The sequence below is a fragment of the Dicentrarchus labrax genome, unplaced genomic scaffold, assembly GCF_905237075.1.
Source record: "Dicentrarchus labrax unplaced genomic scaffold, dlabrax2021, whole genome shotgun sequence".
In the NCBI taxonomy this organism is placed as follows: Eukaryota; Metazoa; Chordata; class Actinopteri; family Moronidae; genus Dicentrarchus; species Dicentrarchus labrax.
The window spans coordinates 66,721-88,677 of NW_026136995.1; the positions used below are offsets into that span (position 1 = coordinate 66,721).

Genomic DNA, 21,957 nt, shown 5'->3' on the forward strand with positions numbered 1-21,957 from the left:
TTGAAACACATGGAACCTTTACATAGGTTGACTAGGTAAAGCCTTACAAACGGTGCTGCTAATGTATTTGCTCATATGTGTTTCTTTCCAAACACAGAGTTAGCGGAGTGGAAAACTGTTGCTGTCAGAAGTGGGATTCGAACCCACGCCTCCAGGGGAGACTGCGACCTGAACGCAGCGCCTTAGACCGCTCGGCCATCCTGACGCCTTGAGCTGATCTTTTTCGGATCTCGAAGAATCGTCTCGATGGTGCAGGGGTAGAATTTCAACTGAATCTGGGCGAACAGAAGGATTTTCTTCATTCAGGAAGAGGAAAATGCTCGTTTGGTCTCTTGACCGGGCTAAGCGTAGATAACTGGGCTAAGCGTACACTGAGGATTTGGGAAATAGCCCCATAAGCCTCTGATTTGAATGATTCTTACAATGAATCCAGTAACCGATAGGAGTGGCGTGTGGAAAAACATCACGGTAACTTTGGATAGGTTGACAACGTAGACAGTGCACTTACAAATAGTGATGCTACTGTATCATATGACAACGTTCTGTTTAGAAGAAGCAGCCTCTGCTGTTTGTTAAGAGAAATGAAAAAGCTTGCAGCACCTGGTATTCCTAGGCAGTCTCCTATCCAAGTACTAAACAGGCCCAACCCCGCTTAGCTTCCGAGATCGGGCGTGTTCAGGGTGGTCTGGCCGTAAGCGAGAGCTGCACCTGCAAATGGACCCTTTAAAGACGTTGTTACACCATGTTCTGTTATTCTGTCAGATTAGGGTCTATGCGTAGGAGAATGTGAGAATACATTCAAGACGTTTATTTATGTACGTACGATTTGACGACCAACTTTTATTGATTTGTTTAAAGCACTCAGTAGACGGATGAGCCAAGCCTGTTGGTTGAGGGTCATTCCTGACGAACAGGAGAAGGTAGGCGATCTCGACTAGCACCAATCCGGACCTGGGAGGCGGGGGACCCTCTGCTGCGTTGGAGGCAGAGCGTGGCTGGACCAAGGCTGGATCTGTGGTGGTAGGGGAGCCATCAGCCACCACGTCAGGAGCGGGGGTCTGGCCAGGAGATGGGCGCTCACTCAGCTTGCGCTTCCCTGGAAGCCGCAGTTGATCCCCACTGTCCAGAGTTTGGAATTTGCTGCTCAGCAAGAGAGTGTCAGCTGCAATTCGTCGGCTGGAACGTTTAGCACGCCGCACACTTCTGACCCGGACCCATGACTCCGTGTTGCGGGGAGTGGAGCAGGCCTGGAACTCAGGTCCAGCCCCGAGGGTGGGCCACGAGTCGGTGCTAAGAGCTGGGATATTTGTTGAAAGGATCGGCTCCCCAAAAAAACAATGAATCCAGCAACCGACAGGAGTAGCGTGTGGAAACACATCATGGTAACTTTGGATAGGTTGACAACGTAGACCCTTACAAACAGTGCTGCTACTGTATTTTGTCATATGATCTGCTGACCTTTCTTTCCAAACATCATTTTAGACCATCCTGACTCTTTCAGCGCTTTGCTTTTGAATCTGGATGGATGCTCTCAACGGTGCAGCGGTAGAATTTTAACATAATCTGAGCAAACAGAAGGACTTTCTTCATTCAGGAAAAAAAAATGCTTGTTTGGTCTCTTGATCTGTCGACGCGCTTAACCTTTGTCCCATCGATATGCATTAGGGTCTTGTACAACGGGCTCTTGTGCAACGGGAAAAGAACTATGTGGCGCGAACTACGGCCCTTAGAGCTGAACGCAGCACCTTAGAGCACTCAGCCATCTTGTCCCAAACTTGCACTTGGACTCCTTCTCTTGGGCCACCAAGTCACTCCCAACCCCAAGTGAAGAATCCACTGTTGTCCGGCAGAGAGCCGTGTTCATGAAAAATCACAGAAAATGATCCACAATTATTCCAGCAAAAGGTAGGGGTAGCATGTGGAAAGATATCACGGTAACCTTGGATAGGTTGACAGTGTTGACCCTTACAAAAGCAGTTGATAGTGTATTTTGTCATATGAACTGCTGACCTTTCTTTCTAGACATCTGGTCAGAACATCCTTGGAAGAGCTTTCATCGTCGTCAACCTCAACGGTTAACTCTTTTACCTGTCACTGGCATTAAATCAAGTTCCACCGAGACTTGAACTCGGATCACTGGATTCAAAGTCCAGAGTGCTGACCATTACACCATGGAACCACAGGACATGCCTGTCAAGCTTTTGCAACATAATTAGAGATCAGGTTTTCCGGCCAGGTTAAGCGTTGTAAGTCTAAAAGGTATGTAAGACATGAGAAAAATTGGGTCTATTTCGACAAACTTACAGCTGTTTCGTTCACTGACAGGGAAGGGAGCATTGCGTGTTTAACAAATTCATTGTGAATCCATTCATCTGTGGGGTTTGCAGGAGGCAAATTCAAAACTTCCTCATGTACGAGGATGGACAAGTGGCATTCCGTGCGGTACTGCAGCTTCAAAAGCAGGTCCCACCGAGACTTGAACTCGGATCGCTGGATTCAGAGCCCAGAGTGCTAACCATTACACCATGGAACCGGCACATGGCCACAAGAGGTCCTTTCTCACGGTGCATTCCCATGTATGTTAACGATGCAGCGCATAGGTGACGAAAGACACGACTGCCTACAAACAATGAATGCAGCAGGAGATGTGGGTAGCGTGTTGAAACACATGGAACCTTTACATAGGTTGACTAGGTAAAGCCTTACAAACGGTGCTGCTAATGTATTTGCTCATATGTGTTTCTTTCCAAACACAGAGTTAGCGGAGTGGAAAACTGTTGCTGTCAGAAGTGGGATTCGAACCCACGCCTCCAGGGGAGACTGCGACCTGAACGCAGCGCCTTAGACCGCTCGGCCATCCTGACGCCTTGAGCTGATCTTTTTCGGATCTCGAAGAATCGTCTCGATGGTGCAGGGGTAGAATTTCAACTGAATCTGGGCGAACAGAAGGATTTTCTTCATTCAGGAAGAGGAAAATGCTCGTTTGGTCTCTTGACCGGGCTAAGCGTAGATAACTGGGCTAAGCGTACACTGAGGATTTGGGAAATAGCCCCATAAGCCTCTGATTTGAATGATTCTTACAATGAATCCAGTAACCGATAGGAGTGGCGTGTGGAAAAACATCACGGTAACTTTGGATAGGTTGACAACGTAGACAGTGCACTTACAAATAGTGATGCTACTGTATCATATGACAACGTTCTGTTTAGAAGAAGCAGCCTCTGCTGTTTGTTAAGAGAAATGAAAAAGCTTGCAGCACCTGGTATTCCTAGGCAGTCTCCTATCCAAGTACTAAACAGGCCCAACCCCGCTTAGCTTCCGAGATCGGGCGTGTTCAGGGTGGTCTGGCCGTAAGCGAGAGCTGCACCTGCAAATGGACCCTTTAAAGACGTTGTTACACCATGTTCTGTTATTCTGTCAGATTAGGGTCTATGCGTAGGAGAATGTGAGAATACATTCAAGACGTTTATTTATGTACGTACGATTTGACGACCAACTTTTATTGATTTGTTTAAAGCACTCAGTAGACGGATGAGCCAAGCCTGTTGGTTGAGGGTCATTCCTGACGAACAGGAGAAGGTAGGCGATCTCGACTAGCACCAATCCGGACCTGGGAGGCGGGGGACCCTCTGCTGCGTTGGAGGCAGAGCGTGGCTGGACCAAGGCTGGATCTGTGGTGGTAGGGGAGCCATCAGCCACCACGTCAGGAGCGGGGGTCTGGCCAGGAGATGGGCGCTCACTCAGCTTGCGCTTCCCTGGAAGCCGCAGTTGATCCCCACTGTCCAGAGTTTGGAATTTGCTGCTCAGCAAGAGAGTGTCAGCTGCAATTCGTCGGCTGGAACGTTTAGCACGCCGCACACTTCTGACCCGGACCCATGACTCCGTGTTGCGGGGAGTGGAGCAGGCCTGGAACTCAGGTCCAGCCCCGAGGGTGGGCCACGAGTCGGTGCTAAGAGCTGGGATATTTGTTGAAAGGATCGGCTCCCCAAAAAAACAATGAATCCAGCAACCGACAGGAGTAGCGTGTGGAAACACATCATGGTAACTTTGGATAGGTTGACAACGTAGACCCTTACAAACAGTGCTGCTACTGTATTTTGTCATATGATCTGCTGACCTTTCTTTCCAAACATCATTTTAGACCATCCTGACTCTTTCAGCGCTTTGCTTTTGAATCTGGATGGATGCTCTCAACGGTGCAGCGGTAGAATTTTAACATAATCTGAGCAAACAGAAGGACTTTCTTCATTCAGGAAAAAAAATGCTTGTTTGGTCTCTTGATCTGTCGACGCGCTTAACCTTTGTCCCATCGATATGCATTAGGGTCTTGTACAACGGGCTCTTGTGCAACGGGAAAAGAACTATGTGGCGCGAACTACGGCCCTTAGAGCTGAACGCAGCACCTTAGAGCACTCAGCCATCTTGTCCCAAACTTGCACTTGGACTCCTTCTCTTGGGCCACCAAGTCACTCCCAACCCCAAGTGAAGAATCCACTGTTGTCCGGCAGAGAGCCGTGTTCATGAAAAATCACAGAAAATGATCCACAATTATTCCAGCAAAAGGTAGGGGTAGCATGTGGAAAGATATCACGGTAACCTTGGATAGGTTGACAGTGTTGACCCTTACAAAAGCAGTTGATAGTGTATTTTGTCATATGAACTGCTGACCTTTCTTTCTAGACATCTGGTCAGAACATCCTTGGAAGAGCTTTCATCGTCGTCAACCTCAACGGTTAACTCTTTTACCTGTCACTGGCATTAAATCAAGTTCCACCGAGACTTGAACCCGGATCACTGGATTCAAAGTCCAGAGTGCTGACCATTACACCATGGAACCACAGGACATGCCTGTCAAGCTTTTGCAACATAATTAGAGATCAGGTTTTCCGGCCAGGTTAAGCGTTGTAAGTCTAAAAGGTATGTAAGACATGAGAAAAATTGGGTCTATTTCGACAAACTTACAGCTGTTTCGTTCACTGACAGGGAAGGGAGCATTGCGTGTTTAACAAATTCATTGTGAATCCATTCATCTGTGGGGTTTGCAGGAGGCAAATTCAAAACTTCCTCATGTACGAGGATGGACAAGTGGCATTCCGTGCGGTACTGCAGCTTCAAAACCAGGTCCCACCGAGACTTGAACTCGGATCGCTGGATTCAGAGCCCAGAGTGCTAACCATTACACCATGGAACCGGCACATGGCCACAAGAGGTCCTTTCTCACCGTGCATTCCCATGTATGTTAACGATGCAGTTTTCGCATAGGTGACGAAAGACACGACTGCTCTGACAAACAATGAATGGTATACACTGAGGATTTGGGAAATAGCCCCATAAGCCTCTGATTTGAATGATTCTTACAATGAATCCAGTAACCGATAGGAGTGGCGTGTGGAAAAACATCACGGTAACTTTGGATAGGTTGACAACGTAGACAGTGCACTTACAAATAGTGATGCTACTGTATCATATGACAACGTTCTGTTTAGAAGCAGCAGCCTCTGCTGTTTGTTAAGAGAAATGAAAAAGCTTGCAGCACCTGGTATTCCTAGGCAGTGTCCTATCCAAGTACTAAACAGGCCCAACCCCGCTTAGCTTCCGAGATCGGGCGTGTTCAGGGTGGTCTGGCCGTAAGCGAGAGCTGCACCTGCAAATGGACCCTTTAAAGACGTTGTTACACCATGTTCTGTTATTCTGTCAGATTAGGGTCTATGCGTAGGAGAATGTGAGAATACATTCAAGACGTTTATTTATGTACGTACGATTTGACGACCAACTTTTATTGATTTGTTTAAAGCACTCAGTAGACGGATGAGCCAAGCCTGTTGGTTGAGGGTCATTCCTGACGAACAGGAGAAGGTAGGCGATCTCGACTAGCACCAATCCGGACCTGGGAGGCGGGGGACCCTCTGCTGCGTTGGAGGCAGAGCGTGGCTGGACCAAGGCTGGATCTGTGGTGGTAGGGGAGCCATCAGCCACCACGTCAGGAGCGGGGGGTCTGGCCAGGAGATGGGCGCTCACTCAGCTTGCGCTTCCCTGGAAGCCGCAGTTGATCCCCACTGTCCAGAGTTTGGAATTTGCTGCTCAGCAAGAGAGTGTCAGCTGCAATTCGTCGGCTGGAACGTTTAGCACGCCGCACACTTCTGACCCGGACCCATGACTCCGTGTTGCGGGGAGTGGAGCAGGCCTGGAACTCAGGTCCAGCCCCGAGGGTGGGCCACGAGTCGGTGCTAAGAGCTGGGATATTTGTTGAAAGGATCGGCTCCCCAAAAAAACAATGAATCCAGCAACCGACAGGAGTAGCGTGTGGAAACACATCATGGTAACTTTGGATAGGTTGACAACGTAGACCCTTACAAACAGTGCTGCTACTGTATTTTGTCATATGATCTGCTGACCTTTCTTTCCAAACATCATTTTAGACCATCCTGACTCTTTCAGCGCTTTGCTTTTGAATCTGGATGGATGCTCTCAACGGTGCAGCGGTAGAATTTTAACATAATCTGAGCAAACAGAAGGACTTTCTTCATTCAGGAAAAAAAATGCTTGTTTGGTCTCTTGATCTGTCGACGCGCTTAACCTTTGTCCCATCGATATGCATTAGGGTCTTGTACAACGGGCTCTTGTGCAACGGGAAAAGAACTATGTGGCGCGAACTACGGCCCTTAGAGCTGAACGCAGCACCTTAGAGCACTCAGCCATCTTGTCCCAAACTTGCACTTGGACTCCTTCTCTTGGGCCACCAAGTCACTCCCAACCCCAAGTGAAGAATCCACTGTTGTCCGGCAGAGAGCCGTGTTCATGAAAAATCACAGAAAATGATCCACAATTATTCCAGCAAAAGGTAGGGGTAGCATGTGGAAAGATATCACGGTAACCTTGGATAGGTTGACAGTGTTGACCCTTACAAAAGCAGTTGATAGTGTATTTTGTCATATGAACTGCTGACCTTTCTTTCTAGACATCTGGTCAGAACATCCTTGGAAGAGCTTTCATCGTCGTCAACCTCAACGGTTAACTCTTTTACCTGTCACTGGCATTAAATCAAGTTCCACCGAGACTTGAACTCGGATCACTGGATTCAAAGTCCAGAGTGCTGACCATTACACCATGGAACCACAGGACATGCCTGTCAAGCTTTTGCAACATAATTAGAGATCAGGTTTTCCGGCCAGGTTAAGCGTTGTAAGTCTAAAAGGTATGTAAGACATGAGAAAAATTGGGTCTATTTCGACAAACTTACAGCTGTTTCGTTCACTGACAGGGAAGGGAGCATTGCGTGTTTAACAAATTCATTGTGAATCCATTCATCTGTGGGGTTTGCAGGAGGCAAATTCAAAACTTCCTCATGTACGAGGATGGACAAGTGGCATTCCGTGCGGTACTGCAGCTTCAAAACCAGGTCCCACCGAGACTTGAACTCAGATCACTGGATTCAGAGCCCAGAGTGCTAACCATTACACCATGGAACCGGCACATGGCCACAAGAGGTCCTTTCTCACGGTGCATTCCCATGTATGTTAACGATGCAGCGCATAGGTGACGAAAGACACGACTGCCTACAAACAATGAATGCAGCAGGAGATGTGGGTAGCGTGTTGAAACACATGGAACCTTTACATAGGTTGACTAGGTAAAGCCTTACAAACGGTGCTGCTAATGTATTTGCTCATATGTGTTTCTTTCCAAACACAGAGTTAGCGGAGTGGGAAACTGTTGCTGTCAGAAGTGGGATTCGAACCCACGCCTCCAGGGGAGACTGCGACCTGAACGCAGCGCCTTAGACCGCTCGGCCATCCTGACTCCTTGAGCTGATCTTTTCGGATCTCGAAGAATCGTCTCGATGGTGCAGGGGTAGAATTTCAACTGAATCTGGGCGAACAGAAGGATTTTCTTCATTCAGGAAGAGGAAAATGCTCGTTTGGTCTCTTGACCGGGCTAAGCGTAGATAACTGGGCTAAGCGTACACTGAGGATTTGGGAAATAGCCCCATAAGCCTCTGATTTGAATGATTCTTACAATGAATCCAGTAACCGATAGGAGTGGCGTGTGGAAAAACATCGCGGTAACTTTGGATAGGTTGACAACGTAGACAGTGCACTTACAAATAGTGATGCTACTGTATCATATGACAACGTTCTGTTTAGAAGAAGCAGCCTCTGCTGTTTGTTAAGAGAAATGAAAAAGCTTGCAGCACCTGGTATTCCTAGGCAGTCTCCTATCCAAGTACTAAACAGGCCCAACCCCGCTTAGCTTCCGAGATCGGGCGTGTTCAGGGTGGTCTGGCCGTAAGCGAGAGCTGCACCTGCAAATGGACCCTTTAAAGACGTTGTTACACCATGTTCTGTTATTCTGTCAGATTAGGGTCTATGCGTAGGAGAATGTGAGAATACATTCAAGACGTTTATTTATGTACGTACGATTTGACGACCAACTTTTATTGATTTGTTTAAAGCACTCAGTAGACGGATGAGCCAAGCCTGTTGGTTGAGGGTCATTCCTGATGAACAGGAGAAGGTAGGCGATCTCGACTAGCACCAATCCGGACCTGGGAGGCGGGGGGACCCTCTGCTGCGTTGGAGGCAGAGCGTGGCTGGACCAAGGCTGGATCTGTGGTGGTAGGGGAGCCATCAGCCACCACGTCAGGAGCGGGGGGTCTGGCCAGGAGATGGGCGCTCACTCAGCTTGCGCTTCCCTGGAAGCCGCAGTTGATCCCCACTGTCCAGAGTTTGGAATTTGCTGCTCAGCAAGAGAGTGTCAGCTGCAATTCGTCGGCTGGAACGTTTAGCACGCCGCACACTTCTGACCCGGACCCATGACTCCGTGTTGCGGGGAGTGGAGCAGGCCTGGAACTCAGGTCCAGCCCCGAGGGTGGGCCACGAGTCGGTGCTAAGAGCTGGGATATTTGTTGAAAGGATCGGCTCCCCAAAAAAACAATGAATCCAGCAACCGACAGGAGTAGCGTGTGGAAACACATCATGGTAACTTTGGATAGGTTGACAACGTAGACCCTTACAAACAGTGCTGCTACTGTATTTTGTCATATGATCTGCTGACCTTTCTTTCCAAACATCATTTTAGACCATCCTGACTCTTTCAGCGCTTTGCTTTTGAATCTGGATGGATGCTCTCAACGGTGCAGCGGTAGAATTTTAACATAATCTGAGCAAACAGAAGGACTTTCTTCATTCAGGAAAAAAAATGCTTGTTTGGTCTCTTGATCTGTCGACGCGCTTAACCTTTGTCCCATCGATATGCATTAGGGTCTTGTACAACGGGCTCTTGTGCAACGGGAAAAGAACTATGTGGCGCGAACTACGGCCCTTAGAGCTGAACGCAGCACCTTAGAGCACTCAGCCATCTTGTCCCAAACTTGCACTTGGACTCCTTCTCTTGGGCCACCAAGTCACTCCCAACCCCAAGTGAAGAATCCACTGTTGTCCGGCAGAGAGCCGTGTTCATGAAAAATCACAGAAAATGATCCACAATTATTCCAGCAAAAGGTAGGGGTAGCATGTGGAAAGATATCACGGTAACCTTGGATAGGTTGACAGTGTTGACCCTTACAAAAGCAGTTGATAGTGTATTTTGTCATATGAACTGCTGACCTTTCTTTCTAGACATCTGGTCAGAACATCCTTGGAAGAGCTTTCATCGTCGTCAACCTCAACGGTTAACTCTTTTACCTGTCACTGGCATTAAATCAAGTTCCACCGAGACTTGAACTCGGATCACTGGATTCAAAGTCCAGAGTGCTGACCATTACACCATGGAACCACAGGACATGCTTGTCAAGCTTTTGCAACATAATTAGAGATCAGGTTTTCCGGCCAGGTTAAGCGTTGTAAGTCTAAAAGGTATGTAAGACATGAGAAAAATTGGGTCTATTTCGACAAACTTACAGCTGTTTCGTTCACTGACAGGGAAGGGAGCATTGCGTGTTTAACAAATTCATTGTGAATCCATTCATCTGTGGGGTTTGCAGGAGGCAAATTCAAAACTTCCTCATGTACGAGGATGGACAAGTTAGTCTAGGCAGAATTTCTGAAAATGTGCTTATTTAAAGTGCTGGAGGCATTTTGTGATTATTTATATTATACAACATTTCTAGGGGTATTAAGGAGTGCTGAATCCAAATCTGCTGTATATGAAGCTCAAAAATGTCCCAAAATGCCTCAAAATTGAGAAATTCAAAATGGCCGCCACCGCCAGGCTGAAATCTATGTTTCAGTATATCTTTTTGACTAAACAAGGTACAAACATGAATTAAATGTGCTTTTGTAGGTTTTACTACATGGGCAATTCAATGCCATATTCAGATTTGAGATGTAATGTGAAGAAACTGCTTAGATATTGCAAAAATATTTGTTTTTAACTATGAACTATTATGAACTAAAGTTATTATTCTTAATATTATCAGGCTACTTTTACTTAGTTTGTATTTTGTTTTGAGGTAAAATGTGTCAAATGTGCTGTAATGCACTCCCCAAACTTGTTACTAGGTGGTCAGCGCCTGCTGGAGGATGACGTTGAAGATTATGATAAGAACACAGCCAAACGACAGCTTAGAGTCCTCAGCATTGCACAGGATCTTATGTACACAGCTAGTGGAGACAAGTTCCTCACTCCGAAGCACATAGGACTGGCCAGTACCCTTCATCAAGCTACACGTTCAAAGGAGTTGGTGAACATGTTTCACCAGGCAGGTCATGTTATGAGTTACCGTGAGGTAATCAAACTTGACACTGAACTGGCTAAGACGACCTTGGAGACCATGGGGGATGATGGTGCCGTTATTCCACAAAATCTGGTAACGGGACGCTTTGTTCATTTCTCAGCGGACAATGTTGACATCAACGAATACACTCTGGACGGAAAAGGGACATTCCATGCCACTCAAGTGGCTGCCTGGCAACGTGGTCCACCTGAAGGTGATCTCCTTGAAGGAGTTGATCTTTACTCCAGGTCAGACACCCTCAACATCCCCAAGGCAATGACTGATATCATACCTGCACCAAAGAGAGGAATCACAGAGCGGCCAGTCAGTGGTGTATTAGCAGCAGACTGTTTCACACAGTCATCTGAACAATGTCCCGCAGCACAGAAAGCACAAGCTACAGACATGGCCTTCTTCATGTCCAGCACATCTCAAAAACCAAAGCCTTCCTGGACATTGTATAATCAAAAGGCAAGCACAGTCAACCCAGAGAAAACTACAGTAGGGTACCTACCTATCATCCAGGCTCCTGCATCTGAACTCGATACACTGAACACAGTCGTCAAGCGAGTGCTCCATGTCTCCAAATCAATGGAACAACAACATGTCATTCTGACAGTGGATGAGGCACTTTATCCAAAGTTGCTAGAACTGAAGTGGTCAGTAGAAGAATACAAGGACGTGTTTATACCTTGCCTTGGAAGCCTTCACATTGCCATGAACTTCCTGGGTGTGATAGGACAACACATGGTTGATTCTGGCCTGAGGGAGCTATGGGTCAAGTGTGATCTTCTGGGAGCAAATGCTGCTCAGCATGTCATGGCAGGAAAGGGGTATGCACGTGCTATGATGACCCACAAGCTTACCCTGCAGGCTCTTTGGCAACTACTACTCCCACAGCTTTACACATATCTGGATGAGGTTGATGTTACACTGAGAGCTGAACTCTATGGACTCTGCCAGTCCATAGATGCTGATCACATCACACAACTGGTCGACAAACTGACCAAAGACCGATTCCAGCAGCCCATGAAAGAGTTTTCTGCATCACTTGCAGTTGATGACCCGAATGCTGCATTCTGGTGGAACTATATGACTATGGTCAGCATCCTACTCTGTTTCACAAGAGCGCAACGTGATGAATTGTGGGATCTCCACCTGTATGCTTTCAAACGTATGCTGCCCTTCTTCTTCAGGTACGATCATATAAACTACGCCAGATGAGGTACTGTGTACCTGGCTGAGATGTCTGCTCTCCCACCAGAAATCCTCCTTGAGTTTCAGAAAGGCAACTTTGTGGTAAAACGCAGTGATCGACGCTTCAATCAGGTTTCAGCGGATCAAAGTACAGAGTGGCTAAATTCTACAGGAAATAAGAGTGGAGGCCTAGTATCACCAGGATACCAACATCCCTCAGTAGATGGACACTGTCGTATAATCTGAGAACAGTCATAGCTTCTCAGACAACAGCAATGCTGAGACTGACAACAGATGATGAAGACAATGAGTACACACACACAGAGTGCACAAAGAGTAGAATGGAAAGAGATGATGTGGATGAAAGCAGAATATGTCTATCATTAAAAGAGCACGGTGTGTTTCAAGATGGTGGGGACACACTCAAGAACATAATCAACAAGGACGTGGTCACACCCAAGATTCAACAATCTCTGCTTGGTGCAGAACAGCTTGGACAGGCACAAATGAAAGTGTTTGTGGACAAACGTCTGTGTGAACCTCCAGATAGTGACCAGCACTTGGATCTGAAGTCACCCATTCGAAAGAACAAAGCCAAAACATTTGCCTCTTTGTATGAAGTCGTGCAACTTTCCAAGAACAAGCAAAACATCATCAAAGTGGACAGGCAGATTCTACAAAGGCTCATCACAGCTTACAGAGCAGGTCGCAAGGTAGACCTGGAAAATATTCTCCAGCATGAACTCATGCCCATCCCGCCATCTCTGGCCGCAACTAACGGCAGTCTACATTCCACCAACAAATCTGTTTTAGTAAATATACTGACAAAACATATCCAAACCCCTGCAGATGTGCCCCTTCAGGAACCCAGCTGCTTTCTTATTGATGGCCAAGCACTTGTAATGGCACTTGGGAAGCCGCCTGACATCACAACATTCGGCAACTATGCCAACAAGTTTGCTGACAGTGTTGAAGATGGCAGAGAAGTACCAGAGGGTTGATGTAGTCTTCGACAGGTACCATGACGAATCCATCAAAACAGGCACAAGAAAGAAGCGTAAACAGCGCCACCAACCAGTACGCAGAGAGATCGTGAATGACTCTGTTCCACTTCCAGCAGACTGGTCGAGCTTCATGGCACTGGAAGAAAACAAAGCAGATCTCGCTCGACTACTCTCAAACCATCTGATAGAACACAGCCCAGAATATGAGCCAGTCGTTGTAGTATCAGGTGGGTTTGCTGAAGCGACCACTGTCAAGTCATCAGATCCAGAACTTGAAATCTCCTCTCTGAGTGCTGACCATGAGGAGGCTGATACACGACTGATTTTGCACTGCATCCAGGCTCCTATGGACACAATAGTCGTGTCAGCGCGTGACACAGACGTGCTTCTTCTACTTCTAGCACATCATGACAGAATTGGATGTACCCATCTCTACATGAAAGCCGGGACATCAAAGTATCCAGAGTATTTTCCAGTACATGACATTCGCAAGTTACTCTCTGATGATCAAGTGGACACACTGCTTGCCTTCCATGCCATCACTGGCTGTGATAGTGTGTCTCAGTTCAGCGGTCACGGAAAGAAAACAGCCTGGCAGGTGTTCGAGCAACATCACACTGATCTTACTGGCCATGGGAAGGGCCCTCTCACAGAAGATATTGTGAATTCAACAGAGAAATTCATCTGTAAGATGTATGGTGTGCCTGAGGTTGATACATGCAACAAAGCAAGAGTGAAGTTGTTTTGCAAAGGTTGTCCACAAGAGACTCTGCCTCCAACCTCAGATGCAGTGAAGTTTCATATCATGCGTTCACACTATCAAGCGACAATCTGGAACCAAGCTCACCTGCCACATCCTGATCTTCCTCCAGTGGATGAAATGGGATGGATACACAAGGAAGGTCAATTAGTGCCACGGCTAATGTCTCTGCCACCTATGCCTAAAGCCTGCAGGGAGTTCACTTCATGTGGGTGTACCAAGGGATGCCTCAGCCAACGCTGCAGCTGCAGGTATGTGTATAGGGAATTAGCTGATGTTGATCATTGTGTACAAGAATGTACAAATATGATAGACTGGTAGAGTATTCCAATGTACCTGTACTTGTACTGGTTGTAATCTTTCTATTCTATTTAATCTGTTCTATTCAGAAAGAGTCGCATGGAATGTATAGACGCATGCAACTGCAGGAAACTTGACAACACTTGCCAGAACATTGAAGAGGACTGTGAATAAGCTGTCACTGTAACCTCTACTGGGATATAGTTCAATGAATATCACCATGAGCCATGGATCTTCCTGCTTTTGGATCTTATTTGATTGACAACTTCTTTATCACTAATGACCACCTTTTTCTCTATACATGTGTGATTTTCAAGCTGATTATTGACACTTGATCTAAATCAGGACAGGATGTTAAATTCCCCATGTGTGAAAACCTGTGAACATTTAATTAAAGTTTGTATCTTTTTGTATTTGTTTGTACATTTGACCTCAAAACAAAATACAAAGAAAGTAAATGTAGCCTGATAATATCAACAATAATAGTAATAATAATAACTTAAATATTAATTAGTCAATAATAGGTCATACTTAAAAACAACTATTTTTGCAATATCTAAGCAGTTTCTTCACATTACATCTCAAATCTGAATATGGCATTGAATTGCCCATGTAGGAAAACTTACAAAAGCACATTTAATTCATGTTTGTACCTTGTTTAGTCAAAAAGATATACTGAAAAATAGATTTCAGCCTGGCGGTGGCGGCCATTTTGAATTTCTCCATTTTGAGGCATTTTGGGACATTTTTGAGCTTCATATACAGCAGATTTGGATTCAGCACCCCTTAATACCCCTAGAAATGTTGTATAATATAAATAATCACAAAATGCCTTCGGGGTTCTGATTCCGTGCGGTACTGCAGCTTCAAAAGCAGGTCCCACCGAGACTTGAACTCGGATCGCTGGATTCAGAGCCCAGAGTGCTAACCATTACACCATGGAACCGGCACATGGCCACAAGAGGTCCTTTCTCACGGTGCATTCCCATGTATGTTAACGATGCAGCGCATAGGTGACGAAAGACACGACTGCCTACAAACAGTGAATGCAGCAGGAGATGTGGGTAGCGTGTTGAAACACATGGAACCTTTACATAGGTTGACTAGGTAAAGCCTTACAAACGGTGCTGCTAATGTATTTGCTCATATGTGTTTCTTTCCAAACACAGAGTTAGCGGAGTGGAAAACTGTTGCTGTCAGAAGTGGGATTCGAACCCACGCCTCCAGGGGAGACTGCGACCTGAACGCAGCGCCTTAGACCGCTCGGCCATCCTGACGCCTTGAGCTGATCTTTTTCGGATCTCGAAGAATCGTCTCGATGGTGCAGGGGTAGAATTTCAACTGAATCTGGGCGAACAGAAGGATTTTCTTCATTCAGGAAGAGGAAAATGCTCGTTTGGTCTCTTGACCGGGCTAAGCGTAGATAACTGGGCTAAGCGTACACTGAGGATTTGGGAAATAGCCCCATAAGCCTCTGATTTGAATGATTCTTACAATGAATCCAGTAACCGATAGGAGTGGCGTGTGGAAAAACATCGCGGTAACTTTGGATAGGTTGACAACGTAGACAGTGCACTTACAAATAGTGATGCTACTGTATCATATGACAACGTTCTGTTTAGAAGAAGCAGCCTCTGCTGTTTGTTAAGAGAAATGAAAAAGCTTGCAGCACCTGGTATTCCTAGGCAGTCTCCTATCCAAGTACTAAACAGGCCCAACCCCGCTTAGCTTCCGAGATCGGGCGTGTTCAGGGTGGTCTGGCCGTAAGCGAGAGCTGCACCTGCAAATGGACCCTTTAAAGACGTTGTTACACCATGTCCTGTTATTCTGTCAGATTACGGTCTATGCGTAGGAGAATGTGAGAATACATTCAAGACGTTTATTTATGTACGTACGATTTGACGACCAACTTTTATTGATTTGTTTAAAGCACTCAGTAGACGGATGAGCCAAGCCTGTTGGTTGAGGGTCATTCCTGACGAACAGGAGAAGGTAGGCGATCTCGACTAGCACCAATCCGGACCTGGGAGGCGGGGGGACCCTCTGCTGCGTTGGAGGCAGAGCGTGGCTGGACCAAGGCTGGATCTGTGGTGGTAGGGGAGCCATCAGCCACCACGTCAGGAGCGGGGGGTCTGGCCAGGAGATGGGCGCTCACTCAGCTTGCGCTTCCCTGGAAGCCGCAGTTGATCCCCACTGTCCAGAGTTTGGAATTTGCTGCTCAGCAAGAGAGTGTCAGCTGCAATTCGTCGGCTGGAACGTTTAGCACGCCGCACACTTCTGACCCGGACCCATGACTCCGTGTTGCGGGGAGTGGAGCAGGCCTGGAACTCAGGTCCAGCCCCGAGGGTGGGCCACGAGTCGGTGCTAAGAGCTGGGATATTTGTTGAAAGGATCGGCTCCCCAAAAAAACAATGAATCCAGCAACCGACAGGAGTAGCGTGTGGAAACACATCATGGTAACTTTGGATAGGTTGACAACGTAGACCCTTACAAACAGTGCTGCTACTGTATTTTGTCATATGATCTGCTGACCTTTCTTTCCAAACATCATTTTAGACCATCCTGACTCTTTCAGCGCTTTGCTTTTGAATCTGGATGGATGCTCTCAACGGTGCAGCGGTAGAATTTTAACTTAATCTGAGCAAACAGAAGGACTTTCTTCATTCAGGAAAAAAAATGCTTGTTTGGTCTCTTGATCTGTCGACGCGCTTAACCTTTGTCCCATCGATATGCATTAGGGTCTTGTACAACGGGCTCTTGTGCAACGGGAAAAGAACTATGTGGCGCGAACTACGGCCCTTAGAGCTGAACGCAGCACCTTAGAGCACTCAGCCATCTTGTCCCAAACTTGCACTTGGACTCCTTCTCTTGGGCCACCAAGTCACTCCCAACCCCAAGTGAAGAATCCACTGTTGTCCGGCAGAGAGCCGTGTTCATGAAAAATCACAGAAAATGATCCACAATTATTCCAGCAAAAGGTAGGGGTAGCATGTGGAAAGATATCACGGTAACCTTGGATAGGTTGACAGTGTTGACCCTTACAAAAGCAGTTGATAGTGTATTTTGTCATATGAACTGCTGACCTTTCTTTCTAGACATCTGGTCAGAACATCCTTGGAAGAGCTTTCATCGTCGTCAACCTCAACGGTTAACTCTTTTACCTGTCACTGGCATTAAATCAAGTTCCACCGAGACTTGAACTCGGATCACTGGATTCAAAGTCCAGAGTGCTGACCATTACACCATGGAAACACAGGACATGCCTGTCAAGCTTTTGCAACATAATTAGAGATCAGGTTTTCCGGCCAGGTTAAGCGTTGTAAGTCTAAAAGGTATGTAAGACATGAGAAAAATTGGGTCTATTTCGACAAACTTACAGCTGTTTCGTTCACTGACAGGGAAGGGAGCATTGCGTGTTTAACAAATTCATTGTGAATCCATTCATCTGTGGGGTTTGCAGGAGGCAAATTCAAAACTTCCTCATGTACGAGGATGGACAAGTGGCATTCCGTGCGGTACTGCAGCTTCAAAACCAGGTCCCACCGAGACTTGAACTCGGATCGCTGGATTCAGAGCCCAGAGTGCTAACCATTACACCATGGAACCGGCACATGGCCACAACAGGTCCTTTCTCACGGTGCATTCCCATGTATGTTAACGATGCAGCGCATAGGTGACGAAAGACACGACTGCCTACAAACAATGAATGCAGCAGGAGATGTGGGTAGCGTGTTGAAACACATGGAACCTTTACATAGGTTGACTAGGTAAAGCCTTACAAACGGTGCTGCTAATGTATTTGCTCATATGTGTTTCTTTCCAAACACAGAGTTAGCGGAGTGGAAAATTGTTGCTGTCAGAAGTGGGATTCGAACCCACGCCTCCAGGGGAGACTGCGACCTGAACGCAGCGCCTTAGACCGCTCGGCCATCCTGACGCCTTGAGCTGACTTTTTTCGGATCTCGAAGAACCGTCTCGATGGTGCAGGGGTAGAATTTCATCTGAATCTGGGCGGACAGAAGGATTTTCTTCATTCAGGAAGAGGAAAATGCTCGTTTGGTCTCTTGACCGGGCTAAGCGTAGATAACTGGGCTAAGCGTACACTGAGGATTTGGGAAATAGCCCCATAAGCCTCTGATTTGAATGATTCTTACAATGAATCCAGTAACCGATAGGAGTGGCGTGTGGAAAAACATCACGGTAACTTTGGATAGGTTGACAACGTAGACAGTGCACTTACAAATAGTGATGCTACTGTATCATATGACAACGTTCTGTTTAGAAGCAGCAGCCTCTGCTGTTTGTTAAGAGAAATGAAAAAGCTTGCAGCACCTGGTATTCCTAGGCAGTCTCCTATCCAAGTACTAAACAGGCCCAACCCCGCTTAGCTTCCGAGATCGGGCGTGTTCAGGGTGGTCTGGCCGTAAGCAAGAGCTGCACCTGCAAATGGACCCTTTAAAGACGTTGTTACACCATGTTCTGTTATTCTGTCAGATTAGGGTCTATGCGTAGGAGAATGTGAGAATACATTCAAGACGTTTATTTATGTACGTACGATTTGACGACCAACTTTTATTGATTTGTTTAAAGCACTCAGTAGACGGATGAGCCAAGCCTGTTGGTTGAGGGTCATTCCTGACGAACAGGAGAAGGTAGGCGATCTCGACTAGCACCAATCCGGACCTGGGAGGCGGGGGACCCTCTGCTGCGTTGGAGGCAGAGCGTGGCTGGACCAAGGCTGGATCTGTGGTGGTAGGGGAGCCATCAGCCACCACGTCAGGAGCGGGGGTCTGGCCAGGAGATGGGCGCTCACTCAGCTTGCGCTTCCCTGGAAGCCGCAGTTGATCCCCACTGTCCAGAGTTTGGAATTTGCTGCTCAGCAAGAGAGTGTCAGCTGCAATTCGTCGGCTGGAACGTTTAGCACGCCGCACACTTCTGACCCGGACCCATGACTCCGTGTTGCGGGGAGTGGAGCAGGCCTGGAACTCAGGTCCAGCCCCGAGGGTGGGCCACGAGTCGGTGCTAAGAGCTGGGATATTTGTTGAAAGGATCGGCTCCCCAAAAAAACAATGAATCCAGCAACCGACAGGAGTAGCGTGTGGAAACACATCATGGTAACTTTGGATAGGTTGACAACGTAGACCCTTACAAACAGTGCTGCTACTGTATTTTGTCATATGATCTGCTGACCTTTCTTTCCAAACATCATTTTAGACCATCCTGACTCTTTCAGCGCTTTGCTTTTGAATCTGGATGGATGCTCTCAACGGTGCAGCGGTAGAATTTTAACATAATCTGAGCAAACAGAAGGACTTTCTTCATTCAGGAAAAAAAATGCTTGTTTGGTCTCTTGATCTGTCGACGCGCTTAACCTTTGTCCCATCGATATGCATTAGGGTCTTGTACAACGGGCTCTTGTGCAACGGGAAAAGAACTATGTGGCGCGAACTACGGCCCTTAGAGCTGAACGCAGCACCTTAGAGCACTCAGCCATCTTGTCCCAAACTTGCACTTGGACTCCTTCTCTTGGGCCACCAAGTCACTCCCAACCCCAAGTGAAGAATCCACTGTTGTCCGGCAGAGAGCCGTGTTCATGAAAAATCACAGAAAATGATCCACAATTATTCCAGCAAAAGGTAGGGGTAGCATGTGGAAAGATATCACGGTAACCTTGGATAGGTTGACAGTGTTGACCCTTACAAAAGCAGTTGATAGTGTATTTTGTCATATGAACTGCTGACCTTTCTTTCTAGACATCTGGTCAGAACATCCTTGGAAGAGCTTTCATCGTCGTCAACCTCAACGGTTAACTCTTTTACCTGTCACTGGCATTAAATCAAGTTCCACCGAGACTTGAACTCGGATCACTGGATTCAAAGTCCAGAGTGCTGACCATTACACCATGGAAACACAGGACATGCCTGTCAAGCTTTTGCAACATAATTAGAGATCAGGTTTTCCGGCCAGGTTAAGCGTTGTAAGTCTAAAAGGTATGTAAGACATGAGAAAAATTGGGTCTATTTCGACAAACTTACAGCCGTTTCGTTCACTGACAGGGAAGGGAGCATTGCGTGTTTAACAAATTCATTGTGAATCCATTCATCTGTGGGGTTTGCAGGAGGCAAATTCAAAACTTCCTCATGTACGAGGATGGACAAGTGGCATTCCGTGCGGTACTGCAGCTTCAAAACCAGGTCCCACCGAGACTTGAACTCGGATCGCTGGATTCAGAGCCCAGAGTGCTAACCATTACACCATGGAACCGGCACATGGCCACAAGAGGTCCTTTCTCACGGTGCATTCCCATGTATGTTAACGATGCAGCGCATAGGTGACGAAAGACACGACTGCCTACAAACAATGAATGCAGCAGGAGATGTGGGTAGCGTGTTGAAACACATGGAACCTTTACATAGGTTGACTAGGTAAAGCCTTACAAACGGTGCTGCTAATGTATTTGCTCATATGTGTTTCTTTCCAAACACAGAGTTAGCGGAGTGGAAAACTGTTGCTGTCAGAAGTGGGATTTGAACCCACGCCTCCAGGGGAGACTGCGACCTGAACGCAGCGCCTTAGACCGCTCGGCCATCCTGACGCCTTGAGCTGATCTTTTTCGGATCTCGAACAATCGTCTCGATGGTGCAGGGGTAGAATTTCAACTGAATCTGGGCGAACAGAAGGATTTTCTTCATTCAGGAAGAGGAAAATGCTCGTTTGGTCTCTTGACCGGGCTAAGCGTAGATAACTGGGCTAAGCGTACACTGAGGATTTGGGAAATAGCCCCATAAGCCTCTGATTTGAATGATTCTTACAATGAATCCAGTAACCGATAGGAGTGGCGTGTGGAAAAACATCACGGTAACTTTGGATAGGTTGACAACGTAGACAGTGCACTTACAAATAGTGATGCTACTGTATCATATGACAACGTTCTGTTTAGAAGAAGCAGCCTCTGCTGTTTGTTAAGAGAAATGAAAAAGCTTGCAGCACCTGGTATTCCTAGGCAGTCTCCTATCCAAGTACTAAACAGGCCCAACCCCGCTTAGCTTCCGAGATCGGGCGTGTTCAGGGTGGTCTGGCCGTAAGCAAGAGCTGCACCTGCAAATGGACCCTTTAAAGACGTTGTTACACCATGTTCTGTTATTCTGTCAGATTAGGGTCTATGCGTAGGAGAATGTGAGAATACATTCAAGACGTTTATTTATGTACGTACGATTTGACGACCAACTTTTATTGATTTGTTTAAAGCACTCAGTAGACGGATGAGCCAAGCCTGTTGGTTGAGGGTCATTCCTGACGAACAGGAGAAGGTAGGCGATCTCGACTAGCACCAATCCCGGACCTGGGAGGCGGGGGACCCTCTGCTGCGTTGGAGGCAGAGCGTGGCTGGACCAAGGCTGGATCTGTGGTGGTAGGGGAGCCATCAGCCACCACGTCAGGAGCGGGGGTCTGGCCAGGAGATGGGCGCTCACTCAGCTTGCGCTTCCCTGGAAGCCGCAGTTGATCCCCACTGTCCAGAGTTTGGAATTTGCTGCTCAGCAAGAGAGTGTCAGCTGCAATTCGTCGGCTGGAACGTTTAGCACGCCGCACACTTCTGACCCGGACCCATGACTCCGTGTTGCGGGGAGTGGAGCAGGCCTGGAACTCAGGTCCAGCCCCGAGGGTGGGCCACGAGTCGGTGCTAAGAGCTGGGATATTTGTTGAAAGGATCGGCTCCCCCAAAAAAACAATGAATCCAGCAACCGACAGGAGTAGCGTGTGGAAACACATCATGGTAACTTTGGATAGGTTGACAACGTAGACCCTTACAAACAGTGCTGCTACTGTATTTTGTCATATGATCTGCTGACCTTTCTTTCCAAACATCATTTTAGACCATCCTGACTCTTTCAGCGCTTTGCTTTTGAATCTGGATGGATGCTCTCAACGGTGCAGCGGTAGAATTTTAACATAATCTGAGCAAACAGAAGGACTTTCTTCAT

At 47.1% G+C, this 21,957-nt stretch overlaps 1 protein-coding gene, 18 non-coding genes and 7 pseudogenes across 19 annotated transcripts; 1 reads left to right on the forward strand and 25 right to left on the reverse strand.

The window, feature by feature from the left end:
* Positions 1-122: 122 nt before the first annotated feature.
* trnal-cag (transfer RNA leucine (anticodon CAG)) lies at positions 123-205 on the reverse strand. The gene has a single exon. It is a non-coding gene; the product is annotated as a tRNA-Leu (tRNA).
* Positions 206-588: 383 nt separating this feature from the next.
* LOC127361057 (uncharacterized) lies at positions 589-697 on the reverse strand (annotated as a pseudogene).
* Positions 698-2,107: 1,410 nt separating this feature from the next.
* On the reverse strand, positions 2,108-2,179 carry trnaq-uug (transfer RNA glutamine (anticodon UUG)). The gene has a single exon. It is a non-coding gene; the product is annotated as a tRNA-Gln (tRNA).
* A 282-nt stretch (positions 2,180-2,461) lies between these two features.
* Positions 2,462-2,533, reverse strand: trnaq-cug (transfer RNA glutamine (anticodon CUG)). The gene has a single exon. It is a non-coding gene; the product is annotated as a tRNA-Gln (tRNA).
* A 248-nt stretch (positions 2,534-2,781) lies between these two features.
* Positions 2,782-2,864, reverse strand: trnal-cag (transfer RNA leucine (anticodon CAG)). The gene has a single exon. It is a non-coding gene; the product is annotated as a tRNA-Leu (tRNA).
* Positions 2,865-3,247: 383 nt separating this feature from the next.
* Positions 3,248-3,356, reverse strand: LOC127361058 (uncharacterized; annotated as a pseudogene).
* A 1,409-nt stretch (positions 3,357-4,765) lies between these two features.
* Positions 4,766-4,837, reverse strand: trnaq-uug (transfer RNA glutamine (anticodon UUG)). The gene has a single exon. It is a non-coding gene; the product is annotated as a tRNA-Gln (tRNA).
* Positions 4,838-5,119: 282 nt separating this feature from the next.
* On the reverse strand, positions 5,120-5,191 carry trnaq-cug (transfer RNA glutamine (anticodon CUG)). The gene has a single exon. It is a non-coding gene; the product is annotated as a tRNA-Gln (tRNA).
* Positions 5,192-5,524: 333 nt separating this feature from the next.
* On the reverse strand, positions 5,525-5,633 carry LOC127361081 (uncharacterized; annotated as a pseudogene).
* A 1,410-nt stretch (positions 5,634-7,043) lies between these two features.
* Positions 7,044-7,115, reverse strand: trnaq-uug (transfer RNA glutamine (anticodon UUG)). Its single transcript has one exon. It is a non-coding gene; the product is annotated as a tRNA-Gln (tRNA).
* A 282-nt stretch (positions 7,116-7,397) lies between these two features.
* Positions 7,398-7,469, reverse strand: trnaq-cug (transfer RNA glutamine (anticodon CUG)). Its single transcript has one exon. It is a non-coding gene; the product is annotated as a tRNA-Gln (tRNA).
* A 248-nt stretch (positions 7,470-7,717) lies between these two features.
* Positions 7,718-7,800, reverse strand: trnal-cag (transfer RNA leucine (anticodon CAG)). Its single transcript has one exon. It is a non-coding gene; the product is annotated as a tRNA-Leu (tRNA).
* A 382-nt stretch (positions 7,801-8,182) lies between these two features.
* Positions 8,183-8,291, reverse strand: LOC127361059 (uncharacterized; annotated as a pseudogene).
* Positions 8,292-9,702: 1,411 nt separating this feature from the next.
* Positions 9,703-9,774, reverse strand: trnaq-uug (transfer RNA glutamine (anticodon UUG)). Its single transcript has one exon. It is a non-coding gene; the product is annotated as a tRNA-Gln (tRNA).
* Positions 9,775-12,856: 3,082 nt separating this feature from the next.
* On the forward strand, positions 12,857-14,415 carry LOC127361017 (uncharacterized). Its single transcript, XM_051395580.1, has 2 exons — positions 12,857-13,926; positions 14,065-14,415. Exons 1-2 carry the CDS (start codon positions 12,857-12,859, stop codon positions 14,147-14,149), a joined length of 1,155 nt encoding a protein of 384 aa, XP_051251540.1. The 3' UTR covers positions 14,150-14,415.
* A 434-nt stretch (positions 14,416-14,849) lies between these two features.
* Positions 14,850-14,921, reverse strand: trnaq-cug (transfer RNA glutamine (anticodon CUG)). Its single transcript has one exon. It is a non-coding gene; the product is annotated as a tRNA-Gln (tRNA).
* A 248-nt stretch (positions 14,922-15,169) lies between these two features.
* On the reverse strand, positions 15,170-15,252 carry trnal-cag (transfer RNA leucine (anticodon CAG)). The gene has a single exon. It is a non-coding gene; the product is annotated as a tRNA-Leu (tRNA).
* A 383-nt stretch (positions 15,253-15,635) lies between these two features.
* On the reverse strand, positions 15,636-15,744 carry LOC127361060 (uncharacterized; annotated as a pseudogene).
* Positions 15,745-17,155: 1,411 nt separating this feature from the next.
* On the reverse strand, positions 17,156-17,227 carry trnaq-uug (transfer RNA glutamine (anticodon UUG)). The gene has a single exon. It is a non-coding gene; the product is annotated as a tRNA-Gln (tRNA).
* A 282-nt stretch (positions 17,228-17,509) lies between these two features.
* Positions 17,510-17,581, reverse strand: trnaq-cug (transfer RNA glutamine (anticodon CUG)). The gene has a single exon. It is a non-coding gene; the product is annotated as a tRNA-Gln (tRNA).
* Positions 17,582-17,829: 248 nt separating this feature from the next.
* trnal-cag (transfer RNA leucine (anticodon CAG)) lies at positions 17,830-17,912 on the reverse strand. Its single transcript has one exon. It is a non-coding gene; the product is annotated as a tRNA-Leu (tRNA).
* A 383-nt stretch (positions 17,913-18,295) lies between these two features.
* On the reverse strand, positions 18,296-18,404 carry LOC127361061 (uncharacterized; annotated as a pseudogene).
* A 1,409-nt stretch (positions 18,405-19,813) lies between these two features.
* Positions 19,814-19,885, reverse strand: trnaq-uug (transfer RNA glutamine (anticodon UUG)). The gene has a single exon. It is a non-coding gene; the product is annotated as a tRNA-Gln (tRNA).
* Positions 19,886-20,167: 282 nt separating this feature from the next.
* On the reverse strand, positions 20,168-20,239 carry trnaq-cug (transfer RNA glutamine (anticodon CUG)). Its single transcript has one exon. It is a non-coding gene; the product is annotated as a tRNA-Gln (tRNA).
* A 248-nt stretch (positions 20,240-20,487) lies between these two features.
* On the reverse strand, positions 20,488-20,570 carry trnal-cag (transfer RNA leucine (anticodon CAG)). Its single transcript has one exon. It is a non-coding gene; the product is annotated as a tRNA-Leu (tRNA).
* A 383-nt stretch (positions 20,571-20,953) lies between these two features.
* On the reverse strand, positions 20,954-21,062 carry LOC127361063 (uncharacterized; annotated as a pseudogene).
* Positions 21,063-21,957: the final 895 nt, after the last annotated feature.

Coding starts and splice junctions, on each gene's coding strand:
- LOC127361017 (XM_051395580.1), top strand. CDS start 12,857: ATGCCAACAAGTTTGCTGACAGTGTTGAAGATGGCAGAGAAGTACCAG. Junction 13,927..14,064: donor AGCCAACGCTGCAGCTGCAG/GTATGTGTATAG, acceptor TGTTCTATTCAG/AAAGAGTCGCATGGAATGTA.